At 39.6% G+C, this 18,324-nt stretch overlaps 1 protein-coding gene across 1 annotated transcript in view; it reads right to left on the bottom strand.

Moving 5' to 3' along the window:
- Positions 1–10,423: 10,423 nt before the first annotated feature.
- SH3YL1 (SH3 and SYLF domain containing 1) overlaps positions 10,424–18,324 on the bottom strand; it is a 53,771-nt gene continuing 45,870 nt past the window's right edge. Inside the window, exon 10 of the mRNA XM_040057711.1 lies at positions 10,424–10,908. Coding sequence (XP_039913645.1) covers positions 10,709–10,908 — 200 coding nt within the window. The 3' untranslated portion in view covers positions 10,424–10,708. The remainder of the gene's footprint in view (positions 10,909–18,324) is intronic.

Consider the following 18,324-nt stretch of genomic DNA (forward strand, 5'->3'; position numbering starts at 1 on the left):
TTGCTACCTGCAGAAAACTTTGAAAAACAAATATGCAGAATCTATGGAAATTATGCATTTCTTTAGACATTTCAGAAATTCAAGGCTTATTACTCTGCTTACTCCATTAACCTTTACTTACCTCATAGAGTACACAGTTCAGACCCCTATGCTGGTTCTCAAGGCAATTTATAAGATACTTTCGCTAAAATCCAGGAAGGAGCTCTCCATCTATCTTGGAGGTGCATGACTTGCTTCAAAAACAGCCTGGGATTTGAAAAAGGAGGAATGACTTTTTTATCTCTGTGACAGAAATCCCAGCTGACAGCCCTGTTTACGCTACAAAAAATAATGACTGCTGACAGTCTCAAGGACCACCCGGTGGGTTATTTACATTTGAAACATTTGAAATCAACTCTGTTTAGATAATGTTTCAGTTTTGTATCTGGCTTGTCTGCACATGTTGCTTGTAGGCTTTATTAAAGCTAGTACATCTCATTGGAACTGTAATCAATAATGTCCCAGTTTCATACTGTCAGCCAGGATCTGTTAATGTGGAACTGCTGTTAAACAATTTGTTCATTTGGATTTTGGAGCCTAGTTGTTAAGAGCAAACTCTTCATGTTCAAGAAAACTGGCATTTTTAAAATGTAAATAAATTAGTCTTTTTATTATAACATCCTCCTCAGGAAAAGTATATAAATATATTTTTTAATATTATAACATGTAGAAAGAAAGATATTCCTGATTACCTGAGTTTCTTAGGCTTGGAATGTACACTCTTTTTAGATATCATCAACAAATAATGTTTTTTTCATAAGACAACCCATTTAGCAATATATGATTTAAAAGTTTTGATAAATAACAACTTTTCATGAGATGTGTATTTTCTTCAGTTCAGGAAGTTCTCTTTCCAGCTCTTTGTTTTGCCAAGAATATTTCAAAACTGATCAAAGAAGAATAAATTGAAGGGTGTTAAATTAATCTAATCCAGTTCTCTGAATACAAAGTTAGATAGATACCTACTTTTAACCAGCATTTGTCTTAGTACCTAAAAAGGCAATGATGAAATAAGCAGATATCTTCAGGGTGCCAAAATTAACAAATAAGATTAATATCCCACATTAATTCCTATTACCAAAGTAGATATGAACTTATATTGCTGTAAATTAAATCTTTCTCTTTCTTAGATTTTTCATTCTTCATTCCCAGTGGCAGAGATCCATAACTTCAGTTCACATTCCAGTTTGCAAACATTCGTTAATAGGATATGAAATTGCGTCTCCTTCCTTAATTTAGCAAGTCATGAAGAAAAATTGTACTTATTTTTAAAATGCAAGTATAAAGGATTTATAAACAGAGTTCATCCTCAGGGATTCACTACAAAAGGACATTAGGATGGCAGTCTCACGAAACAAGTTAATGTTCTCTCCTGCATTCTAGAAAGCACTTCATGCAACCTACCTCTTTTAACTAACCGCTTTGGAAAAACAGACATCCAACCTGGGAGGACTCCTAAACATTTATGAACAGGTACCTAGAAGTCAATGGCACAAATCTAGGTGGATGTTCAAAGATAAAAATGCTCTTTGAATGATGTGTTGGTTGATGATGAATATGCTTTCCCTCCACTTCAAGGCCAAGTGCAAGATCCTGCGCTTGGATCAGGGAAATCCCAAGCACAGGTGCAGGTTGGGCAAAAAAATGCCTTGAGAGCAGCCATGGGGAGAAGGATTTGGGGGTTTTGGATAAAAAAGCTCAATGTGACCAAGAAATGCCACTTGCTGCCCAGGAGACACAGGTGTCCTGAGATGCATCAAAAGCAGCATGGACAGCAATTTTTGAGAGGTGGTTCTATTCCTTTCCTCCGCTCTTCCCACCTGGAATTCTGTGTGCAGCTCTAGGGCCCCAACATATGAAATACATGGACCTGCTGGAGTAAGTCCAAAGGGGAGCCAATAAAATGATCAGGGCTGGAGAATCTCTCCTAGAAAAAAAGACAGATCTTTGAGAGAGTTGGAGTTGTTCAGCCTGGAGAAGGCTCCAGGGAGATCTTGGAGCACCTTCCAGTACCTAAAGGGGACCTGCAAGGGAACTGGAGAGCTTTTTTACAACGGCATACAGTGGCAGAACAAAGGGGAATGGCCTTAAGCTGAAGGAGAGTAGGCTTAAATTAGGTATTAGCAATACATTCTTCACTGTGAGGGTGGTGAGGCACTGGAATGGGTTGCCCAGAGGAGTTTGGCTGCCCTGTCCCTGAAAGTGTTTGAAGACAGATTGGATGGAGCCTTGAGCAATCTGGTCTAGTGCACGGTATCTCTGCCTATGGCAGGGGTTTGCAACTAGATGATCTTTAAGGTCCATTCCAACCCAAGCCATTCTGTGATTCTATGATTCCACTTTTGTTTTTTAGCATTTATCATCTGTTCAATGAATGCTACACTATAGAAGGGCACCTTTGTGCATCAGAAGGTAAAGCCCTGCGACAAGAGGAAATTCTTTGTGTCATGAAATACTCCAATTTGTGCTAAGGTTCCAAACTTTAAGAAGGCAAATGAGGAGGTAGCTGTAGAATTTTACTTCTTATGTACTAAAATATTTTTTTAACGCAATCAAAAGAACAATTGTGACTAGGAATCTTGAAAAAGAAATTGTTTCCTTTGGCTGCCATAATCATGACCAGACTGTAAGGCAAAAGATGCTGCCACTCTGCACAGTAATTTGCCAAGCTCAGGGCTATTTCAGAGGTTAGGTTATAACAGGGTTTAAATATGTGAGATGGCTTTTTAAAGGACAGAAGTAACTGACCAGAAAAACACATAGATGGTACATAGCAAAAAAATTCTTAGCATGGACTGATGCAAAGCAAGTATCCTTTCTGGTAAGAATGTGAGATTCTGGGAACCTACATTAAGAGAATGTATTGCTTGAGAGTGTGATGGCCACAGAGCAAATACTGATTGGATTGTTTTCAGAGGCTTATAAATACATCAATAATCTGTTTTACACTATAATTTGATCAGCAGTATGACTCCTAGTAAAGTCAGGAGAGTAATGTAGATTTTAAGTAAATGTAGCACCATTTAACTTTTGGTATACCTCAAACTACCAAAAGAATCCCACTGATGTAAAATCAGCTGGAACAGGCCCAAGTATTTTCAGCATTCCCAGAAGGAAGTAAGGGGTTAGTCTGAAAAGCATGAAATCAAATATGCAGAAGGAGTGATCCAAAACACATCAAATACAATCTTCAGCTGCAAAATCTTAAAACAGCTTGTCCTGGTTCACATTTGTAAGAATCTGATGGCTGACATGAAACCAATTACAGTAAGAGACTGATGTTTTGAATTTCTGGCTTAACTGTGGCCTTAATTTTAACATTAGATATGACAGAGGGAAATGGTAAAAATTAAAATACAAGACATAGTAAAGGGAATACAAGGCTGAGAGCAGTAATCGCCTGAGATAGGTTTTAGAAGGTAATGGGCAGCTCTAGCTTCTACAAAAAATGAGTACCACAGAATGTTTGAGACAAATTAGACCCAGTATTTTAACAGACATCACCTCTGCTTTAAAATAGTTCATATTGACCAAAATTTCTGCAGTTGATAAAATATTACAGACTGGCACCTATTTAAGTGACTTGATACTTTAATAATCAAACATGTCTCCCAAGCATCTGGAACTGTCAATCTGTGACAATATTTTTGCATCCAGGTGCTTTATTTATCTCCCTCAAGAGCATGATCTAAATTATTGTGAGGCATAAACTCACATTTAGTTGGCATGAAATTAGAATCTAAAAAGATTTAAAACTCTTGGAGAAAAGGATTTGATTAGCATTTGCATTTGGAAAATAAAATTAAAATGTCTGAAAGCAGAAAAGGCACTGCAATAATGTGAAAACAGAATGTTGAGAAGCTCAGAAGTCTAATAATGTTTGTTGTGAGACCATATATGTGGTGTGACAGAACAACAGTTTTCATTTAGTTTTCATTTAGAATGACATGAGAATTTAGGCTGCTAAAACCAGGTAACTAGTCCTTTTTTTTTTTTTTTTTCTTTTCTTTTTTTTTTTCCCTTTTTTTCCCCCCTCCCAAACTAACTGTGGTACAGTTGTTAGCATTACTCAGATGCTTAGAAGGAGGCCACAGTAAGGTTAGATTTCATTATAATTGCCTTGGACACTGTCAAACATAGTCCTCAGGCATTCAACAGGTCAGATACTAACCGGCCACACATAGCACAGGAATAACACAAGACTGGAGAAGGATACAGAGGTGGAAAAGAAACTCTTCGCTTCAAAGCATCTTAAACCATAAAATTACTTTAACTATGATTATTGCTTTTGTGAACGGAATAAATTGTATTCAAGGAGTCCTTGGAAACACTTCATATAGCTAGAATATCCTTCAGGCTCATATTACCACTACAGAAAATGTCCTCATGCTGGAAAAGCAAAGCAGCTCCTCAGTCTTCAGCGAGGCAGATCTTCCATGTGGCATTCAGCTCCTCCAGGCCCTGCCCAGGCTGTTTTCTCTGCTTGTAAGAGACACTCCTGTATAGAACAAATTCTCAAGCCAAAGGCTAGGAATAAGCATATAAGCACATTAGGAGCATTTGCCTCTCAGAATGTCAAATGGAATGTGAATCTTCCCAGGTAAAAAGCTCAAGAATCGTTGAAGGGATCTCCAAAGTGGTGCTACCTATAAGCTTTATAAAGGCAGATGCAAAGGCCCATCTTAGCAATGCAGATAGCAGAATTCTGCAGTCTGCAATTATCAGAATTTTTATTTTTACTGTCAAAAAGCAGATGTAGGTAAAGAATTACAGAATGGAAAGCAGATATAGAATATGGATATCAATCTAGCACAAGGATTAGCATGCATTAGTTTTTACACTCCTGACATTTAAGGAACCATTTGTGCTTAATATTAGATGAAATTACATAACAATCTTTTCCAAAGAATGAAACGTACCATTTCTTTTTACTTATTTTTCTTACATTAGTTATGGCATGGGAAAAGCCCAAGAGGTTTTCTTTGTAGTATTTCTAATTCAATTAAGAGCAAGAACCAATTAAAAAGTCATATGGTTTCCCATGAACTTTGAGACTGAAGTGTTGGATAAATTTAGATTCCCAATAAAAACTAATTTGATTTCAAAATGTTCTGGCCAAGTTTTTTTAGAAATGGATGCTTATAGGTAGGATGCTGTGTCTATGTTTTTAGGTAATACAGAAGAAAGGTATAAATTTCAAAAGTCCTCTGCATCTAAGTACCCTCAGTAAATCAACATGAATAGGTGATGTTTAGCTCCCTTCATATCAGACAATTCTTCTAAAGATAAATTGCAAACATGAACAACTGTTGTCTTTCTTATGATCCTAGGCATAGGTTATGTATAGAATTGACAGCAATGTATGCAGAATGGATTTAAGTCTCTAAAATTTGATTTGATCTATAAAAATCTGGCTTCAAAATTTAACATAGTTCCAAAATAACCACCCTGTGTATGTGTATGTGTATGTGTATGTGGGTGTATGCATAGAGAAAGAGTGAAACAGAACAATTAATCAAGAAAGATCGGCCTGAGAAGATTTTGTGAAAGGTTCAATAATCAGGAGTGTTTGGCCTGATACGAGGATACGAGAAGGGAGTGTGGGATTACATGTTTACTTGATGCTGAAGACCAGGAGATATTAGCCATGATGGAATGTTACACCTGCACATAACAGAAATATTTTTTGGTCTACAATGGCCTGAAAGAAAAAAAACAAACAAACAACCAAACGGAGGTGAAAATGTTTCCAATTATACTTATTACCAAAGTAACTTTTAAAATCATGAGTTAAAGCTAAAATACTAGTAAAGGAAGATTTTTTTTTTTCTTTTTTAATGTATCATGAAGAATAGAATCTGAACACTAATTATGGTTTTGGTCATATATTTAAAGTATCACAAACAAACATAAAGGGACAAAATTATGTAAGCTGCCAAAGATGTTAGGAATCACAGAATCACAGTCTGGGTCAGGTTGGAAGGAACTGCAGTGGGCCCTCTGTTCAGCCTGGAAAACAGCAGAGTGAGGGGAGACCTCATTGAAGTCTATGATTTCCTAAGGGGAAGAGAAGGGGCAGATTCTGATCTCTTCTCTGTGGTGACCAGTGACAGGACCTGGGTTCTGGAATGGCCTAAGTTGTGTCAGGGGAGGTTTTAGGTCAGGTATCAAGAAAAGTTTCTTCACCCAGAGGGTGTCTGGGCACGGGAACCGTTCCCCAGGGAAGTGGTCACAGTACCAACCCTGACAGCATTCAAGAAACATTTGGACATTCAGGCATTCTTGGGAACAGTGCTGTGCATGGACAGGAGCTGGACTTGATGATCTTTGTCAGTCCCTTTCAACTAAGCTGATTCTGTGATCCGGTCCAAGTTCCCACTCAAGCATGGTCATTCTAGAGCATACTACACAGGATTCCACAGCCTCTCTGGGCAATCTGATCTAGACCTCAGTCACCTAGAAAGTAAAAAAGTTCTTCCTTGTGCTCAGGTGGAACATTCTACACATTGGTTTCTACCCATTTCTTGTCCTATTGCTTGGCACCACAAAGCAGAGCCTGGAAACATTGTCTGACACCTCCCTTCATATACTGACAGACATTGATGAGGTCTCCTCTCAGCCATCTCTTCTGGAGGCTGAAAGGCCCAGCTCCCTCAGCCTTTCCTCATGAGAGAGATGTTCCAGTCCCTCTATTATCTTTGTAGCGCTCCATTGGACCCGCTCCAGGTGCTCCACATCTCTCTTGTCCTGAGGAGCCCAGAATTGGACACAGCACTCCAGATATTCCTCACCAGGGCAGAGTAGGACAGGATCACCTCCTGTGACCTGCTGGCAATGATCTTCCCAAATGCACCCCAGGATACCTTTGGCCTTCATGGCCACAAGGACACGCTGCTGGCCCATAAGCATCTTGTTGTCCACCAGGACCCCCAGGTCCTTCTCCATGGAGCTGCTTCCCAGCAGATCAGGCCCAAGCTTGTGCTGGTGCATGGGGTTGTTCCTCCCGAGCTGCAGGACCCTGAACTTGCCTTTGTTGAATTTCACAGTTCTCTGCTCATCTCTCCAACACATTAAGGTCCTTCCGAAGGGCTGCAAAGCCCTCTGGGGTACCAGCCACTCCTCACAGATTTGTGTTGCCAGTGAATTTGCTATTGCAATTTTTTGCAATATTGCTATTTGCATCTGCCCCTTATCCAAGTCAGGAAGAAATAAGTTTTGGTAAATTAAAAAATACTGAGCCCAGTATTGAACCTTGGGGCACACCACTAGTGCCAGGCCTCCAACTATACCCCATGCCACTCATTACGGCCTTTTGGGATCTGCTGACTAGCCAGTTTTCAATAAACCAAAAAAGATTTTCAAAACAAGATTTTAGATCTCTGAAACCACAGATACTATTTTAAATAGTTAATTGAAGTGGATGCATTAATTAAAATGGATGTGGAAGAAAGATCTTTTAACAATAGTTCCACATTTTTGTGTTGAACACAGAACACATAGTCCTAACTATGACCCTTCAGGAATCACCTTGCTCAAAATAAAGCCTACAAGAACTGACAGGAAACTGAGCTCTCATATATAAATATAATCACAAAAATAAATATGGGAATTACCTCCACTGCATGTATAGAAATTAGTGTTTTCTCATTAACTGTATTTCAGTTAATGAGAACAATAAAAATAGTTGTTTTTTATGTTGAAGGTAACTGCTTATAAAAGCAGGATGATGAATTGAACCTGCACAACACACAGGAGAAGTACTTCACTTGTAATCTCTGTACCCTTTACTAAGTAGCCCCTTGAGAGAATCCCATGGCTCCAGAACTCATTTTTTGTCTTTCAGTACAGATTCCTGCTGATTTGATGCTTCAGACATCTATCCTCCCAACGCCCACTAACAGCTGGATACCAGGTACCTCACAACTCATCAAATATTTTGTGCAAGAGGCACCATCTTCGTCAGTACCTTTCTTCTGCATCAGTCAGGCATCCTGCAGCAAAGGAACACATACATGGATATTCATTGATGGAAAACCTCCCTTACCAGAACATGTCTCTCATGGGTGACTCTGTGCATCTCTAGGTTTTTGTTCCTAGACCTACTGCAGAGAACCTGAGATACAAACACTGTTCCTTAAAGAGCTCTTAGTTTACTGAAATGTGCTGAGTGCCTTTTACTGTAAAGTGTTTTCACTGCAAAAACACTTTTGGAATTAGCCTAAGCCCACTGATGTGAGCTGATCCAGCCTGCGTCAACGACATTTGGAATCAGGCAGTAGAGTTCTGTAGTGTTTCAAGGTTTGTTTTTGACAACCAATGACTTTTCTTGCATTAGGCTAATTTACTGAATCTTCTCTTTCCTATATTACATTTAAATGAAGTAAGACACATTCCAGTAATAAGATATCCTTTCCATTTAGCATTTCCCCCTCAAAATGCAGCTTGGATTTAGTAATTAATCACTGATATCCTGCAGAGTCTACAGACTATCATGAACACTCAGATTAGACAATCCTCATTTTCCCCCAAATTCAGCTAAGGCAATCCAAGAAACTGAATTTACATAAACAATAAAAAGATTTTACTGTGCAAGTTCATAAATTATGAAGATTTCATGGAAGAAGACAGTTGAGATGAGTTAAGAAGCTTTAACAACTTACATAAAGGCAAGTACACTGGCTGAAAAAGCAACCACCATTCTGGAAATGACTAATGAAGTATTACAGCAGAATTCTGCTAGTGGATGCTTCAGCTTATACTGTGTAACAATAGTGCAGCAACAGGCTATCATAAATGCAGGAGTTATTCTTTGTGAATATGTGACAATACCTAGCTTCTGGGACTATCACACTATTATAAATCCTGTTCACTGAGTCCTGATGGTGGCTTATTTGGTGTTTTCCAGCTTAGGAAGAAATAGGTACAGTCTGTCAAAGATAAATAAGCACAGAACCTGCCTTCTCACCTCAAATTGGCAGATGCTACAATCCTTCTAAAGGCATATATTAGCATTTCCACTGCAGCTACATGAGGCTGTATAACTCTTCCCCACTAGCTGAAAAACATTTACTAAAAAAACACATGGAAGCAGTATGGATCTGTTTGGTGGTGGTATCTATTTTAAGACAGGTATCTGTCTAAATTATGAGGCGAAGCACGTGAAAGATTTGCACTGAAAGGTTGTAAATGCATTTGACTATGGTTTCAGCCTCTTCTGTCTCAATTTCAGTTTGTTTATCAAAATGTATTTTGGCCCAGTCTGAAAAAAATCCAGAAACATTTGCCAATGGGTAGAACTGAATAACTTCCTAATGCTAAGTCTTCATCTACACTAGGCTTAGCCTTACCATTCTGATGGGATAACTTAAAGCTAAAGGTTACCTGATAGATTAGTGGATCATAACTTGGTCCCTGGAAAGATCACACATACTAAATTTCTGTCCTAATAGAAGAAACAAGGACTTAATATATTTTCAAGTGGGGAAAAGCTGAGACTGATGGAGCATTATTATTATCGTGGCATTAACTCCATATAAGAGGCAAATTTAGCATATTCAGCATTGAGAAGGGAACTAAACTGGTTCTAAAAAACAGAAAGCTTCATTCAGACCTCTGCTCTGATTTGTCACATCAACTTTAAAGGCAGCATCTGTATCTGTAAAATGAAGTTGATTTACAAATATATTCGAAGCTGAAATTTGAGAATGTTACTGCTATACATTACTATCACATCTGTCCTACAGAAACATCTTCCCTATCTTACTGTTGTAAATATACTCTCTTTACTCTGCAGTTTACTTTATGTTGCTCTTTTCTTAAAGATTAAACAATCCAAAAAATTTAAATGGGAAGAAACAGGAAGAATTCAAGTTCACTTGTAAAACAGAAATTTCTCTATCATGTGGATAGAGAGATCTGTGGAACAAGTTCCTACAGAAATCAGGGATAAGCAATATGTTTTTTGAAAGACTGTTCATGCATTTTACTAAACAAACTTTCAGAAGTGCTTGAATTCTCCAAAGGTGAGGGAAATATAAGACAAGCTATCAGAGAAGCTGAACTGCTTAACTGTCACAGATTTGCTTTAAAAAAGGTCCTGGTATGCCTAACAATGAGAAACACTACAGACCAGACCTAAAGTAGTTACTAAAAACTACAATTTCTAGAGTGATTTTTAAAAAAGTCAAGTATGAAGATGCTTTTATCTGCCATACCTGTGAAAAGACATCCGTATTTACTAAGTAAAGAACTATGATTCAGACATGGTTTGAAGCAAATTTAAGAGCATTTATTAAAGAAAAAGACCATAATTTACAATTTAATAGAAGTTAAACTTTTTTTTTTTCAACATAACCAATTCTAAACTGTTTCATATTTTCCCTCATGTAAAAAATTAATTCATACAGCAAGACAGAATTGAAACTATACACAAATTGGGTTACTTTTTATCAGACAATTAGCTCAAAAATAAAACTCATAAATTGATTATCACTTGCTGTTTACTTAAGAAATAAATTTAGTGGTAAGTTATGGTCATTCAAAGCAGTTAATTTTTTTTTTTTGTTAGAATAGTATTGATCAAAAATCTCATTTTGATAAAATCTGAAAAGTTAAAATATATTTTTCAGAGTAAATACATTGCTGCCTCCATATTTTTTTCTGTACAAATTTAATTGTTACTTATGGCAACATAATTGGCTGGAAAGATGCCAGTTTTTCCTCCTATTCTTCCTTCCCACCAATCAAACTGGGAATTTGTTTTAGTTGTCACTGTGATTTTGTCTCCGGCTTTGAAAGTCAAGTCACCTGGCTGTTGTCCTTCAAATGAATAAAGTGCTGTCACTTCCACTGGATCGCTCAAAGAGTTATCTGAAATTAAAGAAATTAAATAAAAAGGAAATTACTAGTGTCAGCACATACACTAAGTTCTTAAATAGAATACTCTTAAATGACAGTTAAAAAGGGTGACAAAGACACTAAAATAATCTATATGAGCATATAAACCACTGATGAAAAATCCCCTTAATTTCCACTATACTCTTACATAAGTGAAATTTGAATTCCAGCCTCTCAGCACAGTCTATTTAATAAAATAATACTCTATACAAATAAAGATCAGCCATTGTTCTGTATGCCTCATACAGTCAGAGACAGTGGAAACAAAGTGGTGTGTTGAGGAAAGCATGAGTTTCCTGAATGACTGCTATAAGAGCTGCTGCTCAGGTTTGAGTTTTGGTTTGTGTTTTCTGTGACAGCTTCTTCATGGAAACCATAAAACTCAAAGGAGAAAATTTGATTTTTTAATCAAAACTCAGGATATAGGATGGCAAAATACAAAATAACCACAGCACTTCCTTTCTTCTTCCACAGGTTTTGCAGTGCCTGGGATTTTGGTGTATCTCAGACGTTAAACAGAACACACAAAATGTGCCAGTGGAAAGAATTGATTATGGTTTGATGTACTGGAAGTGACTTGGTTTGTATAGTGGTATTTTTGACCACATATCCAAATGACTTTTATTCTCTTTACACCAATCTCTTAAATAACTCTTTCAGTCCTCAGCTGGGGTCAGAATCATACCATGAGGCTTCTAAGCTAGTTTTAAAACTGTCAAAATCTTGGATACTATTATCTATCCTCCATTCCTGTAGAAAATTTTAGCCAATATTTATTATTTAGCCAATGTTTATTACCACTGAATTTTTAATTGAACTATCTTCAATTTAACAATAATTATGTTTTCTCTCAATCCCTTTTACTGTCTGAGCTATAGGAAGGAGTTGCATTAGATTAATGTTGACTTAGAAAACAGTTAAATTCCTCACATGAGTGAATATAAAAGTGAAAAATGGAAGATGCAATGGAAAATTAGTAAAGAGGAAATAATCTTTACACAGTCAGGTAGATTTCAGGATGTATTGCTCATATGGACATGATGGCTGCATAAATGCTCAAGCACGCTAGATTAAAGGCTTTTAGAATCAGCTGCACCTTATTGCTGTCAAAACTGTTGCAAAAAGGGAAACCTAATGTCTCACTAGCCTACACATTGCAAGCAGAGAGCTACAAAGTGTGGTGAGAGAAGCATTGATACAACTTTTTTTGTTTATTTGTTTTGTTCTTTTGCAGTCTGTCTTCCGCAACTGATACCCATAGATTTTTTTCTTCTGGTTGCTTTTATAATTTCAAAAGAAAGAGGAAAAACTCTTTTCCCTAAGGCTCACAAACACAAACTGTAGCCAAAGAGGACAGAGAAGAACCTGGACCACAAATGTGTGGATAAAGAGCACAGGATTTTTTTCCCCAGCACCTGTCAATATATGTGTTCATTCTACAGGTCAGTTCTTTCTCTTCACGATCTGCATTTTTAGCAATCACCAAAGACTAATCGAAAACTATTTGGCCGTGAGCTGGGAGAGATTTGATCGCAGAGAAGTCAAATGCCATCTTTCTTGATCACACAATATCTCTCTCCTGATATCTCTTGTCATGATCTAAAGTCAAACAATACTATTTATTTTACTGTGAAAATAAAACCAAATTTATCAGGTCCATATCTCCACCAGTTACTCCTACCAATAAGGCAGCACTGTAGCTTTTCTAAATAGCTCTTTTACTGTCACATCTGAAACCCTGACAGACTGAATATTCAGCAATTACATGATTTTCCTCAAAGAATTCAAGCATTTGATGCAGTTGGGATGATGTGCTCTCATGTAGTGTGATTTGAGGCTAGATATTTTGATTGAGGAAATCTTAGAAAAAACCACAGAAGTAAAGTATCAACATTTTACTCCTAGTATTAACGGAATAGTCCGAAAATACTGTGGCCCAGGACTCTTTAGGTGCTATGGCATGAAAACAGTTATGACTCAGTTCCATGTAAAAAGGAAGAAGGGGTGTGTTTTACCCCTGTGCTACATTCAGGAAGCACACATGGTTAAGTGCATTTATATGCTACAGTGAAGGCAAAACTTTCCGATGCTTTGAGTTCTTGAATCTATGTGTTTCCATCACGTAAATGAATAATCACTCTAAGAGAATTATAGTTACTATGTATTTAAAACTGCCTAAAATATGTATGAAAAAAGTAAGATATTTGACAGAGCAAAAGGAAAGACTGAAAGTGCTAAAAGTGATGTCAGAGCTTCTTTCCATTACATTCAAAAGAAGAGCCATCAAGACTACTATGATATGCTGGACTCATAGCAGTGGTAAGTAACTAATAGTTACTACCTCCATGGCTGAACTCGCATCAAGACTATAATTCCTCTTACACAAACTGCTGAGTATTCTGAAATTGGACTCTGTAAAAGTAGGAAGAAAACTGAAAGGAAACACAACACAAATTAAAGTATGAAAAGGTGGAAAAAAGATCCATATGTGAGATATGAAAGGGTAGGAATGTATTCAGTGCACCATAACCATGCCTTCAATTATTGTTTGCTCTGACATATGAACAAAATTGTTTTCTGTGTTTCTCTTCCCATTTTTTGTCTCTATACATTTGCATCTTTCCAAACATAGAGAAAACTCAAAGCACTACAGCTGAATATGAACGCTCAGTTCTGTGTCCTTGTCTCATTTGCATTTGTCTCATTTAAAAGCATATTTCAGCTTTATTCCTGTCAGCTCTTTCATAGCCATTTCTACTTAATTTTCCCTAGCAGCCTTTTGCCATACTATAGTATTGTTTCACTTTATTTCTCATAAAGATTCCCATTTTTCTGCTTTGATTCTGTGGATTTGTAGCACAATGCAGACAGAATGCATATTTCTTGCCTCCAGAGCTCAGCATCCCATGCTTCATATTTATATGTATCATCCTAACAATGAGGTACCTTAAATGAATGCACTGTTAGGAAATCTACCACATAGATTATAAAGAGGATGTATTTTGTGTTCATTTCTCAATTTCAGTTTTACATAGAAGGGTTTTAAACAAAATTGTTATATTCCACATGAAGATCACTGACTGCATATACAGAAATGACATTTGCAGCTTACACAAGATGGTGCTACAGTGCTACATACTGCATAAGATATTAAAATCATTGAGATTCATGAGTATGCACACTGCAAAAAAACCCCAAACTACATTGTGGCAAATCCTTATTTGAATACACTCTTTCACAAACACAGTGGTCAAAACAGAAATATAGAAATTTTGGTTGAAGACAAATTAGTATAGTAGCCAGAATATACATTCAATGCTCCAGCATACACAGGTATGGCATGTGCTTAATGACCAACTTCTCTGACCACTTCCATTTTATTCATCTTTACATACCATAATGATTTGAAGATTCTGTGAAGGACTGCTACAGATAAAAGACTTGGTGGGGTGTAAACTAGAGTGAATATATGGCCTCTTGGGTGTGCTGCAATACAGCCCCAGAGTGAATGAAAGAGTAATAAAACTATTTTTAATTATGGCACATTTATCGCATAATGAAAGCATTTTCTATAAAGTTGCTGTGGAACAAATACACTGTCTACACTTCTGTGATTCAGTTAAGAGTGCCAATCTCTGAGTACAGGGCCAGCTGGCACAGACTGGCCACATGCATACCAGTAAACACTGACCAGAGAGATAAGCCACATGCAAACTGCCTACTGGTTCCTAAACTGGAGTAACAACTAAACTGTGGTGGTTCTTTAGAGAGACCCAGATGACCGTCGATGGCAAAACGCAAGAGCCTGCTCTTTGTCCGGGGGGGGAATTATAGCTTTATTTGGTCCAGAGCTCCTTTAGCTCCTTCCTCATCTCCGCCAGTGCCGGAGAGACCGAGCCCCTGCCCATCCCGGGGCTTTTTCCCAGGGGGCAGGGCCCAGAGGCAGGGACAAGCCGCTGCCCAGGCAGGGACAAGGTGGGAGTGGAACAGAGTTGGGTTACATTCCAGTGTGGGAGATGGGCGTGGCCGAGCAGGGACGAACCACGTGATACAGTTTCCAAGGGGAACTGGGGAGAAAACATTACAGATCCCAAAATAAAAATGAAACACAATATAAACCAAATTAACACACTGTAACATCTCCCTCTTTCTTATTCAATTGCGAAGGAGGAAGGCTCAGTCCCTGGGAGATGTTCAGAGTTCGGACCTTGAGTACCTTTAAAGTTGCAGAAGAAAAAAATGACCTTGAGTGCAAACAAACTGTCCAGGAGAATACTGTTAAAGGATAATTAGGAGAGGGTTCGGTGTTTTCTCCTCCTCCAGGCAGCACTGGCCACTTGTGGGGCCTCTGCAGGTGGCTTTGCAGTTTTAGAGATGAAAGGTTTCACCCACTTGGCTGGCACCCACTTGAGACCTGGGGCAGTGGACACACAGGCGTACCCACGACCCTAGGTGACCTGATCATGAGGACTTTTTGTTTCTCTGGTCACTGGATCCTTTACTATCACATCCAGTGACTTTTGCTGAAAGGCAGAACTGGTTAAAGCAGGATTAGTTAATTCAACATTTACATTTTCCAGTTTTTTCTCCCCCTTCCTCAGTCTTGCCCCATTTATGTCAGCACGCTGGGCAAGCTGGCGCTCAGCTTTTACTTTTTTGAAAAATTCTTTTTGGGCCCCTGAGACCCCCTGGCCCCATTGTCCTGAAAGTCCAGAAATTGCTTCTTTAAAGGGCATTGAGATGCCCAATGTCCATCCTGATCACACAGGAGACATATCATTCTTCTCTTGGGCGGTGGCCGTGGCACAGGCACGGGGGCATGGTGTCTGCTGCGGCAGCTCTTTGCGGTGGACCTCTGGAACTGTCATGAATGGAACCTTCTTGGTACACATGAGCATGTCATGTAAAGTTGAAGCTGGTTCTATAGACAGACTGAGGATGGCTGCCTTGCAATGTTCGTTCGCATTGGTGAGCGCCATCTCCTCCAGGACCTGTTCCTGGGCTCTTTCATTCTTAACCTGTAACTCGATAGCTTGGGTTAATCGCTCCACAAATGCTACAAAAGGTTCTGATGGAAGCTGCTTTATTTTACTGTAAGGCTGGAAGGACCCATCGGGTTGGATTGAAAAGAATGCTTTGAAAGCAACATCTTTAATGCGCTCCAAAACAGCTAAAGGAATTTCCTGAGCCTGCTTGAGGGCTGAGACCCATTCACCATCGCCACATAGATGTTATAATCAAATTGACAAATTATTATTATCGACAGCAGTTTCAGGATTTTGCCAAAGCTCCAGAAATAAATCTCTTAATCTTTTTTTCCATGTAGAGTCCCAAAGCCTAAACTGTGTGGACGAAAGGAGTGAAGAAAAAAGCTGCTGGAGGTCAAAGGGAACAGCAGGATTCCCTGCTTTTAAAAGGCTGTGAAAGTATTCACTTTAGCGTCCAAATTTGGCTTGAGCTTTGCATAATTCCTGACTTGCTTGTTGGGGGAAGGGGTCCCAATTACTGTGGACAGCACCCCCCCTTTTTGACCATCGATATGTGACAGGGGTGGCAGAAAAGCTGGGATTGCTTCCTGCTTCCGGGTTCCCGGCTGCACCCCCCCCCGGCCTGCTCTGGGGCATGGGAATTGGGACTGTGGGTGGGGAAACTGTGGGAACCAGGGGCAGGGAGGGGCTGGAGGCTTGAGTCACATGGGGAGGAGTCGCCAGGCAGAGGTTTGAGGGTACGGGCAGAGTCAGAGGAGAGGGCAGTGCCGGGGGCAGCACTGAAGAGAAGGAGGGGTCTGGGGAGAGGAAGGGATTGCGAAAAGGATTGCAGGAAGGAGGGACAGAGAGAGGCTCCTCCTGACTCAAGAGCACATGGCTTCAGCCATTTTGGGGAACAAAGGAGTCCCCTCCATCTTGTGACCCCCCCTTCTGAACTAAGACTAGCCTGGGAATCACTAAGATGGGGTTTTTGTGCACTCCAACTGCCTGCAAAAGTAAACCGAACCCTGGGTTTACAAACTAGCGAAGACGGGAGTTTTGGGGAAAGCTTAGGGGGTTCTCGAGGAATATCCGATTATGGGGAAGGGATTTTGGGGTTGGGATAGGGAGAAACTGAGGAAACTGGGGAAAATCCACAAAGAACTGGCTTTTTTTTCTTTTAATTTTGTTTTTGCATTGCAAATAAAATCTGCAAATTTCAAAGAGGAAAATTTGCTTTTTCCTTATCATTAGGGGAGCTTGATTGAGACAACTTTTTTTTGCAACAGCTTCCCAAAATTCTGGGGAGCTTATTTGCTCTAACAATACATCTGGAAACTGAGAAAACAATCACTGAATTAATTTTTTCAATTGTTTCTTTGAACAATGGGTCAACCCATTATCCAAGGCACTTAAAATCTGATAATAGACTCTTTTTTGAGACACAGACAGCCTAGCACCCAGTTTTGGCTCAGATTTTAAGTTTCTGTGTCCCCTTTAACTGTGACTGGGAAACCGAAAGTTAAAGAAACCCCGCTGGAGAGAAAAAAAAAGCCGAAGGGGAAACAGTTACCTTTTCCACCCCTCCACTGAGCCGAAAGGAATATGCTATTAAAGCACCCTGAAGGTTTACTCTGAAAGCAAAAACCTTCCCAAAAGGAAAAACCCCTTTTCCCTGAGGAACACTGCCTCTGAATTAGATTTTTCCTTAGATATCCCAAAGTGGTAATACTTAACAAAAATCCAGCGTTCAGACGAATCTTTCCTTCCTTTCCCTTTTGCCTGAGACTGACCCTTTTGGTGCAAAAAGAGCTTCCAGTCTCGGTTCCCAGGGTCGGCTTTCCACGAACATGTGGTCACCTTCTCTGGGAGCAGCCTGCCGTTCGGGAGGCTTCTTTGCAGCACTCCGATGGGTCTTTTAAGTCCAAAGGAAAAAACTACAGCCCTGGCCTGTGGAATCCTGTGTTGCAGAGACTCCACAGCGAATGCCAAGCCTGACGGGTCTGTCTCTGCGTGGATGGTCTGCATTTCAGGACTCAAGTGCTCCATGCGTGGTTCTTCGAGCTTTCTGGGAGCCCCTTGTGGCTTCGAGCCACATGTTTAGGTGCCAGATGTGGTGGTTCTTTAGAGAGACCCAGACGACCGTCGATGGCTAAAGGCATGAGCTTGCTCTTTGTCCGGGGGGGAATTATAGCTTTATTTGGTCCAGAGCTCCTTTAGCTCCTTCCCCGTCCCCGCCGGCACCGGAGAGACCAAGGCCCCACCCATCCCGGGGCTTTTTCCCAGGGGGCAGGGCCCAGAGGCAGGGACAAGCCGCTGCCCAGGCAGGGACAAGGTGGGAGTGGAACAGAGTTGGGTTACATTCCAGTGTGGGAGATGGGCGCGGCCGAGCAGGGACGAACCACGTGATACAGTTTCCAAG

This window comes from Hirundo rustica, chromosome 3, assembly GCF_015227805.2.
Source record: "Hirundo rustica isolate bHirRus1 chromosome 3, bHirRus1.pri.v3, whole genome shotgun sequence".
Lineage (NCBI taxonomy): Eukaryota > Metazoa > Chordata > Aves > Passeriformes > Hirundinidae > Hirundo > Hirundo rustica.